The sequence below is a fragment of the Osmia lignaria genome, chromosome 10 (assembly GCF_051020975.1).
Source record: "Osmia lignaria lignaria isolate PbOS001 chromosome 10, iyOsmLign1, whole genome shotgun sequence".
In the NCBI taxonomy this organism is placed as follows: Eukaryota; Metazoa; Arthropoda; class Insecta; order Hymenoptera; family Megachilidae; genus Osmia; species Osmia lignaria.
This window is the reverse complement of record NC_135041.1, coordinates 12780642-12803371: the sequence shown is the minus strand read 5'-3', so window position 1 is coordinate 12803371 and position 22730 is coordinate 12780642. Positions and strand designations below refer to the sequence as shown.

The window sequence follows — 22730 nt, the reverse complement described above, 5'->3', positions numbered from 1 at the left end:
TCGTCGACGGCGCATTGTCCTTACGAGAGCTAACGTCCTGCAGGACGAATCTCCCTTTGAAACTGACAATATTCTTCGGATAGTCTTACACCGCGAAGGGGAATCATTGGATAAAGTACGATGATGGAAACTGATCACTTTTCGAGCTTAATTATTTAAATAGTGAAAAATTGGCAAGCTATAAAACAGAGGAATTATAAAAAAAATCTTGGTATTCTGTTCGTTTTGCAGTAGTATTGTCCATGCAGCACACGATTCGCCTTTTATTTTCATACTTCAATAGAGCATAAGTAAGGGAACATTGGCAGTTTAAAATCATAGCTATGAAAAAAAGGATTTGAAAGCGCCGTTGCAAGCACTGGTTTAATAGGGCGACTAGCAATTAGCATTGCCACGATTATCCTCGTTGAACGAACGCCAACGTCACGTCCACTTTATTATCGTTATTTCCTCGCCGGGGGCAGCTCGGCATGAACGAACATTAAAGAAGAGCTTTCGAGGGAAGACGTTCTTCCCTCTGGCGTATCCCTGATCCTCGTTCATTCGATCGACCGAGCAGGGGATGAACCATCGTATCGCGTCGGCCATGAATGAACGGCTCACGACAACCACAGCCTATTTACTCGCACGCTTTACACGCGTTTTAGTCAATCTTTTATATACGATCGGTAGCCTATAAATTTACCATGGATTTACTTATTCAGTAACGAGACATTCTGGTCGATTCCGTTGGGCAGATTGCCCTAAATGTCGAAGGATAATTCTGGTTCGATCGCGACTCGAACCGATCTGGCCGTTGTCTAAGTCACGAAAATAGGTCACGCGAGTGAAAACTAAGAAGCTTTTACATTTGGTCAGCTTCCAATTGCGATCATCCCCTAGCGAGTGGCCACCATGGCCTACTAAACACGCGAGCAATTTATAATCTCCTGACCCAGACGTTCGATCTGATCGACTCTCCAACCGCTTCGAACAATCTTTCCGTTTCCTTCGTCACGTTCTCCGCGTTTTCACCCTAACCACCTGAATACCATTGTCCCGATTTCCTCGAGGTCGCGCTCGAGGTCGTTAGTTAATTCGTATGACAATTTTAAGTAAATAGGGAAGATTGTAAATGAAAGAAATTAGATAGCAACGATTAAAGGAAGCCGACGATTAATGAACCGGTTCTATCAATGATTTCACCAGGCAATGCAAACGACAGAATTTCGAGCCCCATCACGGTAAATTAGTAATTATCCCACGAGATACGCTTGCTGTGTTGACAATTTTGCGTGGTACAGTTCTAAATGGAAAACACGGGCTGGCTTTACGAGTAGCAACTCTTAGCTTGCATTAGCCAGCGAGTAAAGAGCGTCAGCAAATATTTAAGAAACCAAATGAAACTCACCTGGAACGTAGAACGGACAACGAGACGTTGAATAAGTAAATCCTTCGCGTACGTGTACAGAGGAGCGTTATTTAGATCCCTCCAATATGATGTTACTTCTGAGCCTTAAATGTTACGCTTAAAAGGACACGTTTCACTTGAATTTATTAAAACGAACGTGGAAACGTTTTCTTTTATATTCAAATAACAAGGTTAAAGGGTTTTTAACCAGAAGATTGTGTAAATGGTTATCGGTTGATCGATAGCTGAATGCACGAGATTCGAGCTTAAAGGAAGCGAACGAAGCGATGTATCGCGGCGACAGCCCATTAGGAAGATCTATGTTCGACGCTGAATACACACGATCTCTCCTGTACCTATAATGTATCTAGCTAAACGAGCCTTGCGAAGGATTAGCCGAGTTTCTTTTACGTCGAATCGCTTTACTCTGGCTGACTTCGATGAGTTTGCCTATCGATAAAGCAGCGAAACGATCGAGACAAGGGTAGCAAAGAAAAGGCCATTACTCGTATCAGAACAGGCGATTAACTATTATCGAAATTGTTATCTCGATGCGCTGTTAGAAAAATTCTACTTTGAATAGCGCGGTGCAAGGAAAAGTAGAACAGGATGAAAAGAACCGGGCGAATATTCAGCACGAATCCATCGGTCGATTGGCGGACCAGCGATCGCCTAAGGCATTTTATTCGCCGAAGCTTTTGGAAAATTTCGGGCCGAAAAAGGATTCCAAAGGGAAAAGCAGCGAAAGAAAAGGAAGAAAGGTATTATGCAGCGACCTCTCTGCTCGTCGAACGCGCAACCTATGGATTCGTATGAGAGCACGTGCTCCTCTATGGCTGCAAACTCGCAGGTGCAACTGTATGCAACTCGTGGACGTGACATAGCTCCTCTATTGCATTATGCAAAACAACATGCGCGTTTACGCACGGGTCTGTTAAATAAAAAGGGGGAATAACAGCTGGATCGAAATGGGAAACTTTTCGAAACTTCTACCGTAAGCTCTTTTCAAAATGCTACGGCGTTATCAAAAGTCTTCGTATATTTGCGAAGTCATTTCTTTTTAGAAGATCTAATTATTAAGAGTGTTCACGCGCGTTGGATTTAAAAATGGATTGTAATCACGATTTTTATTGCCGTTCTCCACCGATCAATACCCCCAACGAAGCTCCATATATTTCACCGTAATTATTCGATAATTGCTACAGAATTAATCCGTCAAATTTGAAGAACAGAAAAAAACGTTTCAACGTTGTTAACGCAATTACCGGTGAATCGTGGCGAGTTTAATTTGATTTACGATAAAAGAAAAGAAATCCGTCGAACGAAATCGATAGAAGAAACATTCTTCCACTGGTTTACTAAACAATCGCACCCAATTTGATTCATCGGTCGTTATTTTAAAGCGGAGAAGGTAAAAAAGAAAAGGAAAATAGGGAAAATGAAACCATTTAGCCAGCCAACGAAGTTTGAAACGATCAAAGCGACTCGTCGACGCATTTGCAACGAGTTTATTCATTAGGCGTACTTGTATCCCGGAATGACTGTAATTATGATTACGAGCTCTTGTTTCGAACCGCGTGGCTGGAATTGGAAAACCGAGACAAAAAGACTAGCCAGCAATTCAACGGGTCGACGGAAAAATTCTAACGAGCTTCCACAGCTCATCCCTCTGCCAGACTATTTCAAACATTCTCTAGGCAATTATTTAAGAAAAAAGAAACGCGATGAAAGCCGATACGAGCGACAATAACGTTTAATATAAATTTTGCAAGCATAAAAAAAATTCGCTTTGAATTATATTAATCTTTGTCCCTGTACACGTAATGACAGTGCTTCTTTGGGTACGAAAATAACGCTTGACAAACAGTAACTGGAGCTTTCAGTCTTTTAAAAGCTTAATCCAGTTGCAGCTACTATTCTTCAATTTCATGAAAATTGATCGTTCTATTCACGACGTTGGCCTGACCTACCCTCTGAAACACGATTCTCCCGTACGTGACCCAAGTTTATCGTTCTTCCCTTACCGAAGACACCGAATCGACGTTTCTTGTCACCTAAACCCTCCACGCTTCTTCGTCACTTTTTTCATTCACGTGTCCTTCCTTTTTCTTAGTATTCTCAGTGGGCTTTGTCCAGCGAGAAAAAGTAATTTCATCATTTCCTCTGTAGGATTTAGTTTCAAGAAGAATTTAAGTAAATTAACTTAAGTACCGACTCTGATTCCTGCTCGCGTCGTGTCTACAAGTAGTTCAAGTATGTCGGTCAGAAACAGAAGGAACTTGTATAAAAACAAACATCGTAAAAAGTGTTTGACGGAACGCGTTGCCAGCAGAAAGTATCTCCTCTCTTTTTCCCTATCTTACTCCCTTTATCATGTTCCTAGGAAATATCGGATGGTTGCGCCCAGCTTCTGTTTTATTTCATCGTAAAAAGCTCTACTTATCCCGGAAGTATAAAGCTTACTGGCACAGTGCAGAGTTCAACACACCGTGCCTCGTTTATGCGATTTTTCGCATAAGTCAACGTGCAATCCTGTCAGCAACATCTTGCGGAAAAATTTCACCCCCCTTTTTCATTCTACACAACGGAAAACGCCTTTGAACAATTTTATTTTCTAATTTAATACACTCGAAATTGTTTGGACTTGAAGAAAGAACCGAAACACGATTCGAACTCGTAAAATTGTATTACACCCAAAAGGATAATTAAAATAGATTGCTTTCGAAGAAATATTTTCTCCTAAAGCGAAAAGCGTTAATCGAGCAAGTCAATCGAAGAAAATACGTGCAATTTCCCTGGAGTTTCGCTGGTAAATAGATGCGTGACGGTGAACTATGAAAAAGTCTAATTACGTTCTATAAACTTAGCTGTGTGTACGCTTAACAGTCTACCATGATAAGGATTTGCTTTTCAGCCTGATCCCCGATGCTTCGAAAAAAAGTCGGAAAAAGAAAACACTGCGCCGGATTTCCTGGAAGACGATAACACCTTTTATTCCCCAAACGGGAGGAGTTAATTAGAAAAGCAACGAAGGCTTTTAACGACGGTGAGCAGTGGCGAGCTTCAAACTCGTTGAATCAAATTATTTCGGAGCTAGATTCAACGTCACGAACTAAATAAAATCAGTATGAATATTAACAGTGAATGTAAATTGTATATTTTCCGATTCAGCAAAAACAATGTGAAATCATTTGATTGCTCTTCTGAACCGAAGTGCAATCAAAGGGTTGTAATGGCTCGAATTGAAGCAGACACAATCAGAGTCAATTTGCAGAAATATCACGTTACGATTCGGGGGGTTATGGCGTGACCCATCATAGTTCGGGGTAAGTTTGTAGCTAGTTTAGTTTCACGAGCCACGGGGACCAGTGGCGAATAGCTTATTAGAATCCCTGGTGGCGTGCTGGCAGTCGGCTGACTTACATCGATGCTTTACCGTTAATTCCTATGACGTGACCCACGCCGTCGTATACCCGTCTTCGAGTCTTTGATAACGTGATTTAAAACGAGGATTTGCGACGTTACCGGGTCTGACCGCTAAAAAATATCCCTCGCCAACTCTGGCCGACCTGGAAAATTGACCGACCCAGCTCCGCTCTGCTCGCGATAGCCACGCTAATTCCCGAGAAGCCTATGTTACTCGATAGCGCAAATTATACACTGTCCCATTTATCGTGTAATTATTTTTCTCCTACCCTGTCGCCCAATGATCCTTCACCTTTTTCCCCCCCCCTCCCTCTCCCGCCCTGTCACGATGAATCAAACGATCCAGAGGCCGGTAATCGAGCAAACTGTTAACGAACTCGGCAATGAATTTAACCTACCTCCTCATAAATTCTCCGCTATCGAGAAAGACGTAAAAAAGGAAAAAAGACGAGGCAGGAAGCAATAAAAGAATCGCTGAACCATAGACAAGGATGGAAATGGAAGAGATACAAGCGAGAAGGAGACGAAGTGGGGAAAAAGGAAAATAAATAAAATAGATTGGAGAACTAGAAGGGTCTTTCCCGTCCGGTTGATTATTTAAATGACTCCCAACGACGAGGAGGAAACGAGGGATGAAGGAACGGGGTGGTCGATAGCGGAAACGTTTTACTTTCTTTATCGATGGCTAAAAAGGAAGAGGATTCGCAAGGTGCTCCTAAATATTCGAGTCGGAACGTCTTTTACAACTAACACCGAGTCGCGTTCATCCGTCGTCTGCTCACACGTACAGAGAAATAAATTGTGTATCACTGTATACTGGATGTAGCAGGAAGGGGTTGGCAAGTTGTAATTTGTACAGGTATCGGGGTGTTCGGTAATCCCTCGGTGAAGCCGGCGAAACGTGACCCGATGGATACGATTTTTACGCGAGCACATTCACTGGCTCGCGAAGCGAACCGAAGCGATACACACGGGCCGAGATCGAAAACGGAATGCAAAATACGTCCACCGTTCCATTTGCTCGGCTGAACCGTACCCATGCGATTTTTATCACCGACTGGAAATTAAAATGTTTCAGGGAACGTGTACCTGGGACGCGTGATTTTCGTCGCGGATTCGACCGTCAGTTTTTGAAATCCATTTTACCCTTCGCAATGCGTGATACATTCGGTTCTCAAACGATTCTGATTTTTTTTTTTTCTCTTTTTTTGTCGTGTCAGGGGTGATTGATAAACTTTGTAGCTCGTAAAAAACTAATTACGGCACCGACGTCGGAGCGTCCGACTTATGGCTGACTTGTACTACTTGATTTCGAAAGAACTACTGTGCGGCGCAATGAAACCGGCCATGCGCCCATGGTATATTGTAATAATAACATATTAAGAGTACGAATATTCCATTATTTTATTTTTTATACTGACGTAATACAATTACTCTATACGCTGAATTCATCAAATGTTTTCGCGAGCGTAATAGCTCGAGAGATCGTTACTATAAAGCAGCAGCAGCTCTTTGGAAGCAAGCAACGAGCACGGAAACAGCCTCTTCGTAGCCACTAGACTTCTTTCAAGACCTTTAAGCGCGACGCTGTTTCCATTCCGCTCGAAACCGAAAGCCGTTTGTTGTTTCTGCCCACTCTAACTCGTTTTCAACCCCCTTTTACTCGGTCGATTATTGACGACTCGAAAGACAAAAATAATTGTACCAAAATTACTACAGATAAAAAGTAGGCATTCGTGTTTACGTTTCCTTATTTTTCCCTTCGTATCAGGTTAACCTGAATTCAACCCGTTGCTCGTTCATTTTAGGACTTTTAGGTAACAATGACCCAACGCACCGGTCCGTCCTCGTATCGAGTGGCGAGAACGTTTCCCACCCCCGAAACCTACCCTATCCCAATACAACCCCCATATACATGAACACAGTGTGGAAACAGAGATAAAAAAAGGGAAGCTGAATCAATCGAACGTGGTGGTGACGTTTCGAGCATGAAGGGTGGATCAGGGGTAACATTCGTAAAGTGTTTGAACACGACCCACGTAGCAATTCGAATCTATGTATTAATGAATATGCAATTTCAGATCGCAGCTATAGCAAACGCTACAAAGTTTAACGCTACAAAATAAACAGACCTAAGGGAATGGAAATAATATCGAATTAGTGGTGGCGTAGTGAATAACGTGGCTAGTTACGAACGAAAAGGTCCTGATGCTACTAGTAACTAGAAGCCTAGTTCCTATTTTCGGCGGAACCTGATATGTACTTGAGAATTCATTCGTGACAGTAATAAAATTAGAATTCTGATGAAAGACCTGAAGATACGACTAAGTGTCGTTAATTTGACATAATTAAGGATTAAATGATTAAGATTATAAATATTGGAGAGCAGATTAATTTCAAGAACCCGAGGAAGGTGAAGTATGAAACTGGTAACTGATACATTCTATCTTAATTAACACCTCCCTATATAATTAATCGGGTAATTAATCCCCATTCTGAGGTCGACCGATCAATTTGCAATAAAATGAGATAAAGAATCCTTTGGTTTACAAAAGTATTCGATGATAAAAATATTGTACACGCTCCAACGACTCCTACTTCATGCTGTGTATAGGAAAGGGTAAGTTGACTTACCTTGAATGCAGGGCGCAGCCACGCTGCACTGTGGGGTAACTCGAGGACGATGGCGGAGGTGGTGTACAGTATGCGGGTGGCAGCGGTGGATCATGTCTGTGGAGGTGGTTGTGCCGATGGTTGTGAGAATAGTTCACTGAACCTCGCAGACTGCCGGCCAGATGGCGATGGGGCGTTGAGGGATCACTGCAACAGAAAAAGTTAACACCTGATTATTCCAAGTTCTAGGGAATCTAACAATCTTTTCATTCATTTTCCTTTTTAACAAATATTAACTATAAATTTCTAAAGTCTCTAGTTCATAGTTTATCAGCTACTGTTAATGTAGAAATTTGGGAATTCCGTGGTTACTTTCAGTGATTTTACTACCTGTAGATAAGGTAGAACGCTGCAGAAAATGTATAAAATAAAGGAAACTACATTACCCTAGGAAGGTATGAACAGCAAGAACCCTTCTATACCAGAAACGAATAATTATTTCACTTTGAAGTTGAAGAAAATGACGGCCTACTGATACGGAGTTTAAATATTGATAAAGTCATCTATCAATATTTGGTGGTTTCTGAAGAAATTTTGTCCACAAATCTTATCGGAAATAACACTCACCGAACTGATAATGCCCTACTTAAATTCAACTAAATTTACAGCTCCCTATCAGTTTGTTCGAGCACGATTTTCCATTTTCAAAGATTAATGTCGCACGATAAGGTCTATGCGACACTTTAATCTCTCTTGTGCTTCTCATATAAAAGAGCAAAATAATAATGATTAAAGTGGTAAACTTTAAAAACCAGTTCAACTATTGTAAAAGAAAGGACTTTTGTATAATGGTTAGTCTGTTTGCTAACACTCGAGCCTATTAGGCTTCACACCTGCTAAACAATTACGCACAAAAGAAAGCCCCGTCACATCCGGTCACGGTAGAACGAGCCACCCTTGTGCAGCCTACTGAATGTACAAATTCCCACGAATTACCTCACAGATAACACGCAAAGCGATGAAAAACCGTCTCCTTAATTTTCAGCAAGTAATAGCTATTCTTATGTACGTCATCCCGTAAAACTGCGAACCCTTCGATTATTCAAAGCTGACATTTGAATTTGAATTTCTCTTCGAGCACCTGAACACACAAACGTTCGGACTAGCTCTAATTTAAATAATAATAATTTAAAAAAAGAAAGTGTATTAGATAGGAGGTAATCTGTGTAGCGGTACAATTCCACCGAATCGAGATCTTATCTGGCGTATTCGTAAAACACGATGTGAGAGCGGAAATGTTGAAAGGGTCGAGCAAAGCCTCCGTTCACAACGGTTGCATTCTTATCAAGTACCGAACACGTTAAACAAGCTGATATCTTGTCGGGCGTAGATAAAAAAGGGGAAGGTACACAAAGGGTCGATGTACGGTTCTTAAAATGGAGCCAGAGGTTTGTCGAAGCTGCCAAGAAATGGGCAGATAGCAGAAAAGGTATGTCAATTTAAAGTTTAAGGGTTGATGAAGATGACTACGTAGAGGTTCATCAATGTTTTTAATATAAACGTGATTTTTCAAAGGAGACACACGTTCGATTGAACAGTGAATAAGTTTGATCGAAAGGAGCGGAACATTAATTAAGTAAATAAGGGTAAACTTGCAGGGCGAGATCGTGTAGAAGACAAGCTTCCGGTCGCACGATCTCGTCTAACGAGGAAAGAAGGTGACTGGGAGGAAAAAATGAAACTTTGTAACCCAACTTTGCCAAGAAAATATCATTACGGTGCAGCTTGCAGGCTGACTTGAAGTTTCGATACTATAAATTATCAAAAGTTTCGAAAACTATACTAATATTTCCGGAGAGCTCTGACGAAATGATTAATTCATTCCCCAGGACAGGAATATTTTAAATTTGAAAATAGTTTGTCAAAACTTGATGGATAATTCTTCGCTTTTTTCTGAATTTTTCAAACAGTAAATATTCTTCTAAATACACTGATTTTTCTGAAGTCGTACAACCGTTTCAACTGGAATAGTCCCTCCCGTCTATCGTATCCACCAGAATCGATAACGTAACCAAGTAGAGTTTCCTATTTCTCTTTGAATTTTTTAAAGAACATTGCACATGACACGCGTGCAAAGAAGAAGAAGGAAAAATAAAGGTCAAGAATAGAAAAAAAATGTTCAACTAATGGCGTTAGAACTGATCAAATTAAAAATTCTCATTTCTGCCAGGAAATCGTTTGTCACACTTTTTCTGCCCTTTTAACTGGCATTATTCATATACATATACGGTAAAACGGTAATCCATCATATTCTTGAAGAAATGTCGCAAAAAGGAGTAGGATACAAGAGGGTTAAATTGATGACGTGGCAATCTGAAGCTTTTAACTTCTTGTTAATTTCTCTGGCTGGTTACTTTTCTTGCTGGAACGTTTACTTCTTCCTTGTAATAATTTCCCTCCGTGTACTTAAAGCGTTCGTAGTACAGTAATTTGTCAACAACGGCCACGTCCAAGAAAATGGATACACTTTGTTAATTAACTGATACAAACTGGTTACGAGTACTATCGCTTCCCGCGGCAAGAAAACTTGAATACTCCTTACAATTATCTCGAATGTACTCGTAATTTACAAGTCGAGCTGTGAACTCGCTTCGATTGTTCGACCCGAATCGAGGGTTTGAATTTTCCGAATTACTCGAAATCGACCGAATAAATCAATAAAAATAAAAATCAAAAAATTCTTCAGAAAATATAGAAGACTTATCGTTAAAATTTCGCTTAAAATTCAAATTTTCTACGGGAAAATTAACTCGACTTTACAAGGGTCTATTTTAATTTCGAAAGTAATTGCCCTTCAGACGGCGAATTTCACTTTTTGGGCTGGTCCCCCATGGGAGAGCATGTGGCAGTCGCTAAAAATTCGTTCAAAGCTGCAGCCAAGTTTAGAGACAAGAAGCGTTCTATACTTGACCTTAATGGCGTTCGTCCAATGCCACAAACTTTGCGGTGGTCTTAACATTTCTCTTTTCGTTACCAGTATCCAATATCCACGTAACTCCGCGCAGAATATTCCCCACGACCAATCGAATGGCTACTTTAGAAAATTGAATTCGTGTCTCGCAAAACAACATAACGTTACCATTTGTAACATTACTTTTCAGGGTAAAGTAGATTTTTTAAACAGAAGATCATTAGTCATTTTCTCAATATAGAGATTGCGGCAAGAAATTAGTTAATCTATCGAGGATCACAATCTCGTCGCGTCCGCCATAATCCCGTAGATCCTATCAGAATACACCTAAAAGCATGGACGGAATGTGGTCTATTGCACCGGAAGCGACAGCGCCATCGGCAATTTTATCTTGGAAACTCGACAATGCCAGGAACTCTAATTTTTTTTCTAACGCTAGCTACTAACAATTTCAAATATTCCAAAGAGAACTTGATACCGTTCTGCACACGTTTAATATTCTTACACAGTTAACGGAAATCCTGGAAATATACCTTCTTTTCTATTTAAAGTTTCCATTGGTTTTTGTAGCTTCGGTACACAACTGAGCGGAGATTGAATCGTTCTTTTGTATATGAAGAAATAATAACGTTAAGCGTCACGCGAAGGTTCTTCGACTACGAAAAGGAAAATGGTTCCGGCACTGATACGATTCTGCCGTGAGCGTTAAATTGTATTAGAAAAATACAAGAATCGTTTACTACGCTTTGTCTTTTATCCGTTGAATAAGACACTTTGATTAGAAATACTTATCAATTGATAAATGAAAAAATATCGATGACAAACGCAACATTGAATGAGTTCAAAAGCTGTTTTTATTTTATGAAGAGAAACATATTATCTGTTACGTTATCATAAAAAGACTTGGCTTTATCAAAGCGTCGCTGTCTTAAACTAGATATATTTATTATCCTTGGGAAATACAAATATTTTCCATGCGATATTTTACAATTAACGCGTCAACGATTCGCCTAGCGGTTGGCACACCTGTCAAAGTTACCCGCTTAAATTCACTTCAAAGAGAATCAACCCGGCGTCTAATAAACGAGACGCGTCAATTCACTCCGAGTAATGCATACGAAATTATAGAATTGCTTCCTGAATAAATTCGCTAAAGCCTCGAAATATTTTCGTTAATTCGAGCACGCAGAGTTCAACGACAGCGTAATAAATATTTACCCGGGGAATGACGCGCTACGAACGCCAGACACGGTGGGAATCCAGAGAAATACATTCGAGCGTACCTGTCTACGTTGTTGCTTTTAAAGCTGACCATTCCGCTCGACACAGCTTCCCTCATAACCACTGCGCACCTTTGTCACACTCTTTTTACACACTAGCAGCTCGCACAATCACCTCACGCGTTATTGAACACGCTATGCACACAAAGAACATCGTCACGTGTACGAAATGTACGAAACTAACGAGAGCGCTGGTTGCCCCGACCGCGTTTCCGGACTGACTGAAAAGGAGCCACGCTTCACGGCGGTATACCCCCACCACTACTCCCAGATTTCCCCCACCATCGGTATCTAATTGCAGTGTTCGGACAACGCTTCGACCAGCTGACGTTCTTTTGTTGTCATTCTCGACTCGTCTCCTATGACAACCGATCACGATCGGATACCACTGTGACAACGCTTGTCCAGGGTCACGTTAACCCCTTCTACTCTCGACCACCCCTTACGCGTATGCTTGAAGCGTTCTTTCAGACAGGAAGTAGCGAAGAGAATGAATGGAAGATGTTCCTAAAGGGGCAAGGTGGAAGTCCTATTCTTTTGCAAAGACCTGGGGACGAACATGTTTAATAATTTTTAGCAATATAAATGATAATAAATTGTTATCGTAATTTCTTTTTCTTAGTTTCTTTTATGGTAACATAGAAAGTGTTCGTATACCGCAATTTGAAGTTTCCTAAAAGTTGGTAGAAAGGAGTAAAATTCCTGAGGTTCGTCGTAAAATTATTATGCAACTTGAGAACTTCTTGCATTCTGTGCGCCTTAGAAAGTTGTTAAGAGTAATATTAAATTTAAACGTAATTCATGATTTTCCTGGTTTCATGGAACCGTGAAACACCAGAAATACGGCGCACGTCGAAGCCGAGTGCTCACAAGCCGTAACGCGGCTCGACTTTTTTTCAAAATACCCTTCTTTTCTGTCCCTAGAAAGATTTCGTTCTCTGAATTTTAATTCTCTCTAATCATTTTTGTTAAATTCCTCCAACGAAAATACGTTCAACAAACCAGGCGCAAATTTCAACTTCTTTTTCCTCAAAATAATTGAATGTTTTTACAGGTGTAAGCTTACTTGTTCCATACGACATAAATTTATTTTTACTCAGATTCTGGCAGCTGGAGTTTTTAATTTATCCACGGCTTCAAGCTGAAAGAATTATGTAATCGAATGAAAATTGACATTTGAATTTTATTGAAATCATTTCTCAGATATCGGGATTCGATAGGGTTAAAAGTTTTAACTAGGTTCGACAGAAATTCCGATTTTTTCTCAAGATAAACTCCATTAATGCTACTTCTGCGCATGAAATTAAAATTTTGTAAGCATTAACTAGTTCAATAAATGGCATAACAAGTGTTATCAAAGTCTATCGTTGATAACGTTCAAGTATTTTCATCAGAAGTTGAAGATTTCATCGCAAGTAGTTGGAGCAAAGTAAATACGTAGCAAACTGCTTTGAACGATTCCTCTTGAACGTCGCAACTCATTCGTTACAGGGTACGGAAACGTGATGAAAGTTACATGGCGTTAATTTCAGCGTAACGTTGGTTAAAAGAGAGATCTTTGGAGGAACAAAGCTGATCCTATGCTTGGGAATCGAACTTTCGCGTCACGTTGGTTCCTTCGAACCAAGGGGAATTCCTTTGCCACCGAAGGTAAGAACTTTTCGTACGACGCCAAAGGTGCCGATGTAAAATTCGACGAAACCGTTACAAGCGTCGCGTTGCAAAGTTTCCGGTGTGATTGGCAATTTATGGGGAAAATTTTACCGGATCAAGATCTATGCGCTCCTATATTTCACCGACGATCGTTTCACTAATATCTCAAATGTTATTTTACTTCGTCGGAAGCAAAGTTAAAAAATCAACGAACCGAGGAATTAATTACACACTTTGGACAATTAAGAATTCGTAATGTCTATATGGATCTAGGGAACTAGGTAATTAAGAAATCTCCCATGTTTTTCTTCCTCTCAAGCATAATATACGTGCCCTATATCGTTGGAACTAATTCACTGGAACATTACTTATCGCCTATTATTTTCTACTATCCCACGGTAGTGATTAGCGTGCGAAAAGATTCGCTAGAGATTCGAGTCCGTCGATGCGAGAGAAAAATAAATTATTCTTCTAAATTTCGAATAAAGCGTATCGACTGGAGAAGAAACTGAAATAGAGCAGGGAAACTCGGTAGTAGGAATATTAAGCGCAAGATCGGTGTATTTAATGCCAGTCCTTCGACCTGAATGCACCTGACGAGGCGCATTCGGGGGACACAGGTGAACACCTCAGGTAAGAGGGTCCCTTTTCTTCGGAGGCTATTGTCACGGGACCAAGAATCGAAATACATATTCAGGGAACAGGTATGTATGCACGTGCTCGTTAATTTATTTGGAAGAAAGGCTGTCGGTCAAAGAGGGAACGAGCCTCTTTCACGTGCTTTCGAATCGTTTCTTTGTAAAGTGGAACAAATTTTGCAATTAAGCCTCTGCGCGAACAGCCAACAAATAAACAGCGAATTTATTGAAGTTTAGAATAAAAAAATTTTTCAAGTTTTCGTCCGTGTCTGTCGGAAATAAAATAAAAATGAAAAGAAAAGCATTGAACAGTGAATTTCTGTGTAAAGCGAAGGGAATAATTCAATTTCTCCCGGCATACCAAGTGGGTGAATACTTCTGGGAGCTAGTATAGGCATCTGGTCCATGTTCGGGAGAACTTTAGCTGCAGGACATCGAACTGGTTTCTTTCGAGAAGTCTGCTCGTTTCAGAGACAATGCCTCGAAAAGTTCGTTGTACCTATTTACCGAGTGTCCTTACGGTTCCCGCGATGCTCCTTGAGCGTTCTCACGCTCCTCTGGACATCACGTGGCGCGAAAACTTTCCGGACAATTGCGAATGGTTCTCATGGAAATCCAAAGAGCATTTTCGAGCATATGCTCGTCACGTGAATCGCTCCTTCCAGATAAGTGGAATCCGAACTCTCTACAGAAACTTCTGTCGCCTACAACTTTTCTCCGGGGTACAGGAAATAAATAAAAAAAAAGGAGCTGTCTGAATCGACTAAAATTTACGAGAAAATATATTTCCCTTCTCCTTTATAATTGTAACCAGACAAATTCTATTGTTTCTTTTTTTTTTTTACGAGTATCAGGCTATTTGATATTGTTTGAATAAAAAGAAAAGGTTATTAAAATCTAGAAGTTGAGAATAGAGAACAAAAGAGTCTAACTGCGAGGTACCATTGATCTTCCCATTTGAATTCTCTAAATCGCTTCTTTTATGAGGACGTTTGCATAATTTACCACGCTCATTTCCAACAAACGATATGGCGAACTTACAATGGCCAGTTGAAACTATCCCCTGGAATAGAGCTGAAAAATTCTGAAGAAAATATGCAAATGTCTTATACAAACATGCAAAAATTGCATTCTGATGGAAGAATAACATTTTTTAATTTACTTAATTGTAAATGGAGAGCGTGTTGGTGAAACTCTCTTTTCCCAGATATTCTTTCGCCAGCCTGACAATTTGACACATATATCGAATAAATAATTCCATCGCAATTCCCCATCCTCGTAAATCACCATATCAATCCATAGGGATTGCGTTTATCGAAGTAAAGGTGGAGTGACAGTAAATAAGTACGGTTAGGTAGCCGAGCGGTGGGAAGGTAAAAAAAGGTGGCTAAACCTCAGCTTGAAGGATTTCATAGTCGACGTATTTACTTTCCCCGCGACAAGGGGTAAATGTACACTACCCAGGCCGGAGGAAGTTCGACTCGATGGGATCGTTAAGCCACCATCCCACGGGAACCTAAGAGGCTTAAGACAAGGCCTGCCTTGGCTTTATTAACCCTCTTGCAACTAGCGTCTGCCAGACCACCACTCTAACGTGTAGACTATACTCTCTTGAGAATTACTCTGCATATTTATCGAAACGATACCGAATCGATAATAATAATCCGAGCAGAAAGAAGGTAACTCTGGTGGAAAGTGAAATTCTCCTCTCTATCGTGGCAAGTTTGAACAAAGCATGAGAAACGGCAAAGCCGAAGATAGCGCCGACGTCTCTGCGAAGCGAAAAACAAAAAGGAAGAGATGAAAGCAGAAGGAGGAGGAAGCATCCTTTCCTTCCCGCATTCCTCGGGAGGATCGTCGAAAAGTTTTCGAGCAAAGACCGCCATTCGAAATTTCTTCGAACGAGATCCGTACGCGTAACTTTTCCTTCCTCGGCAACAAGGGAAAAAAGGCAAGATTTATTTCTGTGATTCGTAGCCGGAATACCGAGTGAAAAATTGCGCCCAACCACCGACACCGGATATCGCTGTTACTGCCGTTAGTACAGTCGAACATTTTTATTGATACCCTCCATCGGTTGTATAGTTAACCAATTTTTTTTTCTACTATCTATACTCTATAGGATTACTCTATGGATGTAAATTAAATTTTAAGCTCACGGTAGCGAGCTTTCTGTCAGATTTAATCGTAGCCTGTCTCCTCCATTTTATCCTGCTGGCCCATCGCACAGATATTGGATAGAAAAGAACAATTTTCCAGCGGATCGATGACCCTCTGGCCAGGAGAAATGCGACCAATTTTTACTACGCTGTCCTCGTGCTTCTTTGTAATAAAAGCTCGTAGCAAGCTGTTCTTGACGTTTTATTAATTGAATCGTGAAATAATCTGTTAGGGGGCGTGCCGGGGTTCGGCCAGGCAAAAACAATCATCCGACACGTGAACAGCCATCCCCCTTAAACTTGCTTCTTGCGTAATCAACGCTTGATTGGGAGAAGGGAGAATGTGGCCAATTTTAGAGAATACTTCAAAGTTAACCCGACGTTTTCAAATGAAATTACTAAAAAAAAAAAAAAAAGAAGGAAAGGATATATTTGTTTGAAAGCAATTTGTTCGACAAACGATCTCGAAAGTTTGTAGCGATCCCGTTGTCGAAACGTCGATTAAAGTTTCCGGTAGCAGTGGTGAATGACGTTTCGAAACGCTCGAAACTAGCAAACTAGAAACTCTCCCGCGGTATCCCTGTGAATGTTCACGTCGCGAACCCTCCAGCCGAAACGCGGTTTTTTCGACTTCTGCCACAAAATTGGCCAACTTCGTGCCTACCATCGAAAATGCCCGTAAACTTCTGATTCTGCACAAAATAGGCTTTATTGGTCGACAATGATTGACAAAACGGTGCGCGTTGATCGATCGAACGGTTTCCATGATGCTCTCGCTGAGCTTAATTACCGGCCAACACCAGGCTAGATTCCCGCGTCACTGCCGGAAATTAATAAATATCCGGCCGGAAATTCGTCGTAGCACATCTGTTACGTGAATCTCGTTTACAGTTGCTCGATATCTTGTCCCAGCCCTCGCAGGTACACAGAAACGAACCCTGCGTTTCTCTTTCGTTTAATGAATCTTCGACTTAATGACCGAGGTTTCGTTGCGAAAAAGCAATAGAAAAGATCCAAGTTTCGCTTGTACTCATCACGGAGTGGCAGAGATTTGAAAGTAACAGAGAATATATCGTGTAAGAGGGATTTACGTTGAAAGCAGGTAGAGCAAAGGGAATACCGGAAGCGCTCGGTCAAGGTAAGACGTTGCCTTTAATGCAAGCCGTATGGCGCACATTCATACTCAGTTGCACTTTTCAATGCTCTCGATAGCACTTAACTTTTCCTTTTCTCATCGCCGTTGCATCAACCGAATTTGTCCAGCTATTCATTCAGCTTCATGGTATAATCGTTGGAAATGACGTTGGATTTATCCTTCGGTTACCGATCAGAGTGCGTATCGATGAGTCGACGGTTTTTTCCTACCAAGATATTAAACAAGTTTGTCTCGGTACACGGACCTTGATTGCTTTCGAATCGAAATACTTCTGTTTCCAAACCTCAAACGTTTACACGCCAGAATACATAGTAACTCATTAATCAAACTGCCTTGCTTTCCTGCAAGTGAAAATTGCTTCACGCAAACATCCACGCACAGCACAGCAGAAAATCAATTGCTTTACAAGATGTTAATTCATGAGTCAAGATTATCATTCAACCGCATCATCGCTGCACCACAAGGTCCCGCCGAAATTACTCGCATTACAAAATATTTATTTCTAAACCGAGGTTGTAATTTGTGAGTCTCTTTCTCGCAAATACCCACTGCGAATTTTACATTCACGGCGTGATGTAAATAATGTGGGTTTTGTGCTTCCGTTTCGGATGCCTGTGAATCTCTATGATCGTCTCGCGATGCTTCTTCGGACGATGAGTGATGATGTAAACAGTGTCCCGAGGTTTCGGAGCCGGTGCAGCGATTCCATGATCGACCAGACAGGAGGTAAAAACGATAGCCGCAGCTATCAAACTCAGCCAAAAGGTATATCGACTCATGCTTCGATTTTTCTCGACCAACTGACAACGTAGGCATTCTCATTGGCTTTTATAAGCTGCTCGTTTATCGAGACTCGTGTCAAGCGTGACCGGTTCACTCGTAAACTCGATAAACACCTCGTAAACCGTCCATAGAACGATAAATTTTTTAATGGGGTACAAATTTTCCAGCGAATTCTACGGAATTTCACGTTTCATCGAGCGACGTTCACGGTGACGGATTTATACGTATCGTATATTCCGAGCTCTCTCCGCTTTCGCGATAAATTATCAATTATGAGAAATTAAATCTAGCTTATTTTGAGCGTAATAAAATTACTGTTATTCGATGATTTAGCAAAGGAAAGACAAGAATTTCCATCGAGATAATGTTATAAAGGATTATTCTGTAAATTGATTATCATGACATTTGGAATTCTATTTCTATTTTAAAATCGTAATAAAAATGTAATATGTTACATCAAAGTTACACGAAGAGGATTAAACGGACACTTTCGTTGGAAAAGAAAGTTGAATAGAGTCGGCCTGGTTCGCGTTTACTCGTTCCACCGTAGAAATTGGCTCCGGCTGCGCGGATGCGATCAATTATCATTATCGTGCGAATTCCGGAAGCATCGGGTTCGTTTGCAACCGATATATCGTAGTTGATAACGGGCCAACAACCGCATCTCGTTTCACCGGTCCGAGTATCGTCCTAGTCGTTCATTTCGATCGCACCTTTCCATTTCCGCTCTCTATTTGCTTGTCCGTCTCCCGTTTAATCCCTCTGGTACACACCATAAATAGAGTGGTTCGTAAATCAAAAAAATCCACACCGGTTCGCGTCGAAACAGGGAAGAAACTCGTTTACCGTTTTATAAACTAATTAGTATAGTACCTCGATCATAAGTGAATTACATCCTCAAAGGGATAACTGTCGCATCGATCGAACAGTCGAGACCAAGATCAAAGGTTCCTTGTGGTACCAGCATTAATCGGAATTAAGCAAGTTCTTGGACTAATAGCGTTTGGACATCGTACAACAGGGACAAAGTTACCGTCAACATTCGTGAATCTCAGCTATCTGATAAACAGCTAGGGTAATAATACAAGAAGTTGGAAATAGATCGTGTAGAAAATAAGCGAAGTACAAGTTGTATGAGGAAACTTCGAAGTAGTCTGGTTATAATGGAGCAACATTGATCCAACTTCAGCCAAGTTGATTCGTAATCGTGTAATCAAAAGTCCAACCGTACGAAGGGAAGTTAATCAAACTGAGACATACTGAATCCCCATCCAGCCTCGTTTCAAACTGAATGGAAACCACATTCTGTCGCTTCGAAACCTTCATTCGACTCGAGAAGGTACAACGTACGATTAGATGATTCATCGTCGAATGTAAAGGAAAACATAGAATGACTACTTATCGCTTTGAACTGGGTTATAAGATGTTCGAAAATAAATCGACTGTACCATCTGCAGGATCCTAATAGATTTCGGGAAATAATTCATAAGAATAATGGAAATCGATCGATCGAAAGGCTATGTGTAAAAGCGGCTTTCTCCAAGCTCTCCTTTCGCTGATAGGAAAATATACACCGGCAAAGAATAGTAACGAGGTTTCCAGGTCTCCGAGTGAAGACGATGGCGAAAGGAAGAACGATTCCTGGATTTCCGATTTCTTTGCCAAACGCGAAACGACGTTCCTAAGAGTCCTGCCAACTGCTCGTAAACTACGAAATAATGGTCCCCGAGCATCGTTTCGTCGAATCCGCAAACGAGAACGACACAAATTCTCCACGCGACAAACTATTCTACATACCAGATTGTAATCGTAATTAATTTCACCTTTCGCTTTTTAATTACCATTCGTTCGATGTTAATAAAATTATCGCAGAAGGAGTATGGAGCTTGTTAACAACTTCGTTATTCGTGTTTTTTTTTTTAAGGAAAAATTAACCAGTCGAAGAAAATTTGTCCTAGTCTCGTTAAACTCCTCCATCCATCGTACCCTCGACACTGCAAGTTAGGAAAATCCCTAGGAACGAAATAAGTAAATTGCGAAGCCATGGCAAACTTTCTAGCAACTCTATCAATATGTTCTTCTTTGAGTGGGTCTCGAATGACCCAGAGGCGCGATGTGGTATCGCGAACCAACTGCGCTGGCAAACGTAAAGAGCAGTGATCATCGAGCGGATGCACGGTGTATTCGCGTCTAGTTTACGCTAGTTGTACGGATATTAATCTCTCTTCCGGTTTCCTTTGATGTTTTCGTACCTTAAGCGAGATACCGGTTAATCCGATTTCCCCGTGTGCTCCGTCTCGATGCTCGAAACGTCGCTTAGATAATTAAATCGCCGTCATTTTGCAGTTTCAAGGATTATTCGTAATGAGATTCAAGAAATTCGCGGACATTTTAATTTCCTACGTTTTAGTATCCAGTTCCTTTTGCCAGATTTACAGGAACAAAAGGTTTCCAGTTGCGAAAGTCGTTTCTTTGTACGAGGGAGGGAAAAGATTGAAACGAAAGAGGACAATATTCCTGAATCATCGCCACGCTGGAAAGTCGAGCAGAATCTCAAAGGTCGGCCTCGTATCCGAATGAAACACGTCGAATCGTAGAATTCAATAACGACAGCGATCGCTACGATTTAAGAGGGTGGCTCGGAAAGTATCTCGTTGGTGCTTTTTCGGAAAAGGATTTCGATTTTATGGGGCAACGTGGCGCGTGGAGGAGGCGTATTTTAAGAAAGTTCAAAGGTTAATGATAATTTACGATCCCTTGGGAGTGCATAGAACCTAACACGAGTTGTGGCCACCGTTATAACAATGAATTGCTTGCCAACCAAGCAAACCCTCGGACTCCCTTCCGGTTCCTGAATTTACTTCCAAACCGAAGTATATCCTTTTCAACAGAGATTATCCGTAATATAATACGATATAACTTAAATATAAACTTTCCTACTTGGCTTTTAGTCGAAAAATCGTTTCCCTATCGATACCATCGTTTGTTACATTTACCCTACTATTATCCTTCCTCGTTCTATCGCCATTTTCTAAAGACTTACAGGTACACATGTAGGTTGAAAAACAAGGTTTCTATTCACCGGTCTCGTTTGTCAGCCGCATAGCTCGTGGAAGCTCGTTAACGAGGAATTTTCGACGAAATAAATTTCGTCGAAACGGGCTACGAAAATGGTAGGAGAGGGGTAAAACGAACGACATTGCGCAAAGGAAAAAAAACTGGAGGGGACACGGTTTTCCCTGGAAAAGGTGAAGGAAGAATCGTTCTAGTTTCCTCGGTTCGGCCTCTTTTCAAACGACACCGCGACCCTGAGCTTCCTTTCATGAAAGGAATACACGCTGCATTCGTCTTTCTTCCTTGCTAACCTACGAATTTTTCCTTTTTTCGATTTTTTTTTTTTTTTACTATTTTTTTTTTACTATTTTTAACCCCAATTTCAACTAAGCACGCTTGGTAGTTTGCTCGGAGGTAGAGAATGTTTAAAAAGTCACGCCAGCCGTAGAAATGTTAACGGGCTGGCTCGCACGTATTAATTTCCTGTTTGCGATTCAATGCTGTCACGGTAACCATTATTTTTCCTCGCCTTTTCTTTTCTTCCTTTTTCGAATTTCACCTTTGTACGCCGGCACAACGGTTCTTTGATCGACCGCTACTTTTCTTGCGTACAGGCTGATTCATCCTGGTATACCATCTTTGATCATTTATAATAATTAAAAAAAAAACACCGTGTATAGTATAAGACTCGATATTATAGCGGGAAAATTGTCGGAATAACGTGGTTCCTTCAAGGCTATGAATGATTCAACGTATCAGAAGGGAGGAACGTTCGATTCTTCTGAAAAAGAAACAAACAGTTCATTGATATTCCGATCGTTATTTCCTTGTACATCGACTCGTCTCTCCGCATACAACAGATACGTTATTTTAAACAGTTATTCAAATAAGGCTTCCATTCAATTTGCTCGAAACTTTCGACGATGCATTCGGCACCATCTTATTTCCATTCCGATCCATCCCGATTTTCATCCAGACGACAGTATTTTCATTCATCTCTCTCGACATGTGAAGTTATTTAATTAAATTTTACCTATTGTTGACAGATGAACGCCTAAGTAATCACTACATTAGGCGCGCTCGATCTTTTAATTATGTACAGGAAATCGACTAAACTTCGACAATTACATCGTAAGAGGACGTGCAATACTGTGATCGCATTTTCACCTATTAATAATGCAGGAATAGCTAGTGAAGAGGCGGCGTCGTTTGTAATACAGTGGTGATGCTCGTTCAAAAGCAATTTAGCGCTATATTAAAATGCATTTCAAACTTTCCGACTGATATTTTCATTAACTTTCCTCTTTTTAATTGTACCTTTTATATCCACGAATATAAGCGGACTGGCTAATTTTTCGTTTAAAATTCCGGAGTGCTTCCTGATATTACGGCAAATAAAAACTGAAATTTGTAGAATAAAATTTGTAAAGTGGTCACGTATCTAGTTTCCTAGGAGCACGAGAAGACGCGGCGTGTCTGACCATCGGCTACACGATCTACTTACTTATTTAACTCTCGCAGCGACAATTTAAAGAAAATTCCAATTTTCATCGGTCGAAAAATTATCCAATTAACAAGTTAACGTTAACGTTGCTCCTTCAAGAAAA

The 22730-nt window shown here is 40.7% G+C and overlaps 1 protein-coding gene across 9 annotated transcripts in view; it reads right to left on the bottom strand.

Moving 5' to 3' along the window:
- LOC117611843 (uncharacterized) overlaps positions 1–22730 on the bottom strand; it is a 96994-nt gene that overhangs the window by 62180 nt on the left and 12084 nt on the right. For 8 of the 9 annotated variants that reach the window (XR_013062899.1, XM_076690527.1, XM_076690528.1 and 5 more), the window contains one exon: positions 7451–7636. Coding sequence is in view for 4 of the 9 variants with exons in the window: in XM_076690531.1 (XP_076546646.1) it covers positions 7451–7636 (186 nt within the window). In the remaining 5 variants the exon portion in view is untranslated. Of the gene's footprint in view, positions 1–7450; positions 7637–11683; positions 11919–22730 lie in introns of those variants that run through there. The other variant, XM_076690524.1, reaches the window with a different exon arrangement.